Source organism: Seriola dumerili, unplaced genomic scaffold (genome assembly GCF_002260705.1).
Source record: "Seriola dumerili isolate Sdu_G_001 unplaced genomic scaffold, Sdu_1.0 BDQW01000565.1, whole genome shotgun sequence".
Lineage (NCBI taxonomy): Eukaryota > Metazoa > Chordata > Actinopteri > Carangiformes > Carangidae > Seriola > Seriola dumerili.
The window spans coordinates 845,766-850,765 of record NW_019174820.1 but is presented as its reverse complement, the minus strand read 5'-3'; the positions used below and the strand labels follow the sequence as shown (position 1 = coordinate 850,765).

Here is a 5,000-nt window from a genome sequence, read left to right as displayed (position 1 = left end):
ACTAACACTTTGAAAAAAAAAAAAAAAATTACTGTAACAAGTCTTTGTATCGCAGCAGCGGGTCTCGGCCGTCTTTGAAGACGCTTAATTTGAATACTCCAGGGGGAGAAGAAGCTCAGAGTATTTGATCTCCAAGGTAAAACACGCTGCGCTGATGGGCTGAAGTGGAGGAGTTGAAGGTTATTAGATCGAATGGGTCTGGATGAGGCCGAGCTGTCGCGGGCGGTTTGAACGCGGACGCTCTGAAGCCCTTGATGTCGGCGGTGATGAGGGCGAGACGGGATTGGAGCTGAAGCCCGAGTCGACTTGCTTCAGATAGATTTTAGGCAATTAGAAACCCCGCTGAACGTGTGCACTCTGTGATTGACAGGTCATGTCTTGACTCTACGTGACCTGGGTGCTGGAAAATGTGTGTGTGTGTTCTCAGGATATTGAGTGTGTATCATAGAATCTGTGTATTATCCAGCATTAGCAAACCAGTATAGATCAGACACACACACACACACATGCAGCAGGGTTTGTATGGACACGTGCTCGGGGCGAGGTGTTCACATGTAATCAGCTGGAGTGAACGTGTTGAGATGCCTCTGAAGTTCTGCCTCAGTTCGTCTGAGTGTGAAACCACGTGAGGGCGACGGCGGCGCTACGCGCAGAACATACGAGTTCAGTCTCAGAGATTAGAACCTGGTTTTACAGGAGTTCATGTGCAAGAATAACAATGATGAAAACAACCTGCTGTGATGTGACCAGCTGTCGTTGCTCTTTGAATCAGATCAACTTCCATCTTTTGATTTTTGTTTTAAACATGGAGCAAAAACAAAAGTTTGGATTCATTGATTTAAATCAATATTATAATAATAATATTAACTTTATTTATACAGCACTTTTCTCAAAGTTACAAAAGTGCTTCACACGAAAATAAAACCTAATAAAAGAGGAGGACAAAGCCTGAGAATAATGAAAAGAGTAAAACAGCATAAATAAAAAACATCATTTATTAAACAAAAGGATCCGACGATAAATGAAGACAATCAATAAGATATGTACAAACAATAATTAAGGATAAAAGATTATCAATAAAACACATCAAACATCAGAGCTGAGACAAAGAGATGTGTTTGAAGAAGAGATGTGTTATTTTAGTTAGTATTATAAATATTATAAATATTATAAATGATGCTGATGAAGCTTTAATGTTTTAACATCAAAACATCTGGAACCTCCTCTACGACTCGATGAACATGATGCTACAGGAGCGGCTTTAAACATCCTGCAGAGGCTTTGTTGAACTTGATTATTTATTAGCATATTAATTATTGATTATTGGTTAATTAAAAACTAAACAAACATATACAACAAATCAGGTCACTGGGACAAAAAAAACGTTCTTCAGAAAAAGATTTAGGCTACACAAGTGCCTTGATGTACACACACACACACACACACACACACACACACACACACGGCGGCTCTCATTAGCTCCCAGCAGTCTGACTGGACTGAAGATCTTCTAACAAATGACTTCAGATAGAAACGACAGACTTGGTGTTAATTCAATCAGATGGGGGCCTCTGTTAAGTGCTCTGTGTGTGTGTGTGTGTGTGTGTGTGTGTGTGTGTGTGTGTGTGTGTGTGTGTGTGTGTGTGTGTGTGTGTGTGTGTCTGTATTAGCATTTGAAAGCTGTGTGTGAATTATTGAAGCATCTGAAAGACACCGGTGACATTTTCACCGCTGTTTCAGAATGACATGACAACGCTTTGATGATGAAACTGTGTGTGTGTGTGTGTGTGTGTGTGTGTGTGTGTGTGTGTGTGTGTGTGTGTGTGTGTGTTAACTATGAGTTCAAGTTCATTTTGTGTAGACAAGGAGACTCTATATACATGTAAGAATTTGTGTATGTACAGTATATTTTTGTGCGTGTACAGTTTGTGGGTCAGGATTTCTGTGTGTATGTGTGTGTGTGTGTGTGTGTGTGTGTGTGTTTCACTGCACTCTTACTGCACTCGCTCTCCTCCCTCTCGGGGGATGTTCTTGATCTCCCAGCGGGATGTTTTTGATGAAGCGGTGGCGTCCCCTCAGAGCCGTGGGTTCGGCTGTGAGATAAAAGCGTCGTATAAACACTCGCACTTTACACCAGAAATCCTGATTGAGAAAGACGCAACGAGCTCCGCCACAGAAACACGCTCGTCACCTCAACCAATGAGAACCGGCCCTTCCTTGGAACGCACTCCGTCTACGTCTTTGGAAAAGAGAAAGTTTATCACTTGTTTTGTTGCTCTCAGGTTTTAGTAAACGTTCCCCTTCATTACAAGGAGACCTGAGTTTAAAGCTCCATATAGTATAAAGGTATGATCAATTATAACGATTATTGATTGATTATAGATCAGGTCTAGGTTCTATATTAATACTGTAAAAGTATCAAAGCCTCAGTCCACAGAGAAATGCACACAGCCTGTATTCAGAAACTGAGCCTTAAAACCAGCCGTCAGGACTTCTGGAACTTTGTGATGTCACAACAAAGCAGTCACCAAGCCCCGCCCACCTGGACCCACCATCCAAACCTTGCAGGATTTGGTTTCTCTGAGTGTTTTTACCTGAAATCTGCTTTATTTTTATTGGATCACTCAGAAAACAGTCAGTATTGACCCAGGAGCCGGATGTCGCCTCACCTACAGAGGCTCAAATAATTTGGCACAACAGCGTCCTAAATACAGCACGCCAGGTTTCCAGACTCATGATGAACGACCGAGCCCCTGATCTGGTTCTGATTCTCAGTCCAAATCTGCCCAAGTCCGCACCTCCAGCTAAATCTGTCAGACACGTTTGGGCCGGAGTCAGCCCACGCTCGGTCGTCTGGAGCCAGAACACAGCTGACAGGTTCAGTGTGACTCAGCTGGCCACCTGCGCTCACACAGGTGACAGGATGAGGTCTGTGTGTACCTGAGCCCTCACGCCCACGTCGACCACATGCCGAGAGCGTTGTTCCCGCCGGGCTGCAGCCCCCCACCCCTTACAGTAGTGATGAGTTTATTTTGGAACGGCGCTCAGCAGGTCACGGTGTTAGCCAAGCTAGCATGAGCCAAGCTGGCAGCGTGTGTGACCTACATTCTCACATGCCGGGCGGAGGCAGCGGCGGAGGTGTTGTGTTGTTCAGGCAGGTCGCCATGGAGCAGCACGGTGACTCAGCAAAGTATCTTGCCGAGGGTTCGAATCCAGGTCGCCTGCTTTTTCAAAGGGCGTCTAATTTTAGTCCGAGCGAGTTGGTTGTGTGCAAAGCAAATAATAAAAAGAATAAAAATGCATTAAAGACATCTATTGCAGATAAAGAAAAGTAATAATGTTCTGTTGACACTTTAATATCAGAGTTACATGAACTTTCTTTTCCACAAAACACATTTTAACCAACAACAAAACATTTAATTTTAAAAGGTGCTGAAGTGAGAGAAGAAGAAAAACTTGATTAGTGACTGATGACATTAATAAACTGAAGGCAATCTTTATGAACACCTCCTTTTCGTCTTCTTGTTTTCTTGTCATGGTGTTGTTGAACTAGTTCTTTAATCAGGTAATTTTCCCTTTGTAGCTGTAGTTAACAGTTAATCTGCCTCCTTTATTTATGTAAATGGAATGGAAAATATATTAGGAACACCTCATTATAGTTTAATTAACACCTCTGACTGTTTGTTAAGGTGGAATTTATGGCAGAACTGTGGTGTTAGAGGACATTACCCTAGTCTGCATGTTAGTTAAACACTGACTTCATATTGCAGCCACTGTTATTTTAGCTCCGTGTTCCTCTACTGGAGACTGTCTGCCTGTCTGTCTGTCTGCCTGTCTGTCTGTCTGCCCGTCTGTCTGTCTGCCTGTAGGACATGTTCTCCATGTTTTCACATATAAACCTGGAACTGATGCCACATGAAACTGACTCATGTTTAAAACTGGAAACGTGACGCCGCTCGTCTTCGTCACTTCTGCTTTTTCCCGTCGTTCTCTGCTCATGTTTTTGTTCTGCACTTTTATATACTGTCAGACACGCTGCTGTAACACGGCTTTTTTAATCACTTGTAATTTTGCTCATCTTTTTTTTCTGTGTGTGTGTGTGTGTCACTTCAGGACATCTGTGAGGACATCTCGGACCATGTGGAGCAGATTCACGCTCTGCTGGAGACGGAGTTCTCCCTGAAACTTCTGTCCTACTCCGTCAACATCATCGTCGACATCAGGTGAGAGGAGACGCTCGCTGAGAGTTGAATGAGCTCATCATGTTCACATGTTCCTGCTCTGCCTCTGTCTCCTGTTACTTGAAGTTTAAACAGTGTCAAACAGTCTCTGTCATGTGGATCATGAATCTCCTTCCCGTCAGTGGAAAATACTCTGAACAAACCAAGAGTGTTTCTTCTTTATTGTTTTATATATTGATCAAATGTTCTCACTTCAACTTGAGCAATCATTTTTAAATGAAAATCATCAGAAACTTTTCCAGCACTAGATAAACTACAAGCGTTGTGTTTAGAATATTTGCAAAGCTTTTACTTTTTACTTTTGCCTCTTCAGCAGTTTGTGATCAGACTTTGATCAGTGACGATAGATAGATACTTTATTTATAGTGAATGTATTCCGATCAGTTTTCTAACAAGTGATGAGGGAGACACTAATAATCTCTCCTTCCTATCAAACAAATGAATATGTCAAACATCAGACTGTAAAGTAAAAGTTTATTACTATAAAGCTGTTCAGAGACTCTGACAGTCAGGGCTGATATCTAACTGATTTCTCATCAATAATCAATAAGTGGTTGTGTGTGGTGGTTCAGGACGGTGCAGCTGCTGTGGCACCAGCTGAGAGTGTCGGTCCTCGTCCTGAAGGAGCGTCTGCTGCAGGGTCTGCAGGACTCCAACGGGAACTACACCCGCCAGACTGACATCCTGCAGGCCTTCAGCCAGGACCAGCACCAGGTGACACACACACACACACACACACACACACACACACACACACAC

General features: G+C 43.0%; 1 protein-coding gene across 1 annotated transcript in view; it reads left to right on the top strand.

The window, feature by feature from the left end:
• akap6 (A-kinase anchoring protein 6) overlaps positions 1–5,000 on the top strand; it is an 18,222-nt gene that overhangs the window by 11,749 nt on the left and 1,473 nt on the right. Inside the window, exons 3-4 of the mRNA XM_022764715.1 lie at positions 4,114–4,223; positions 4,814–4,955. Of these exons, the coding sequence (XP_022620436.1) occupies positions 4,114–4,223; positions 4,814–4,955 (252 nt within the window). The remainder of the gene's footprint in view (positions 1–4,113; positions 4,224–4,813; positions 4,956–5,000) is intronic.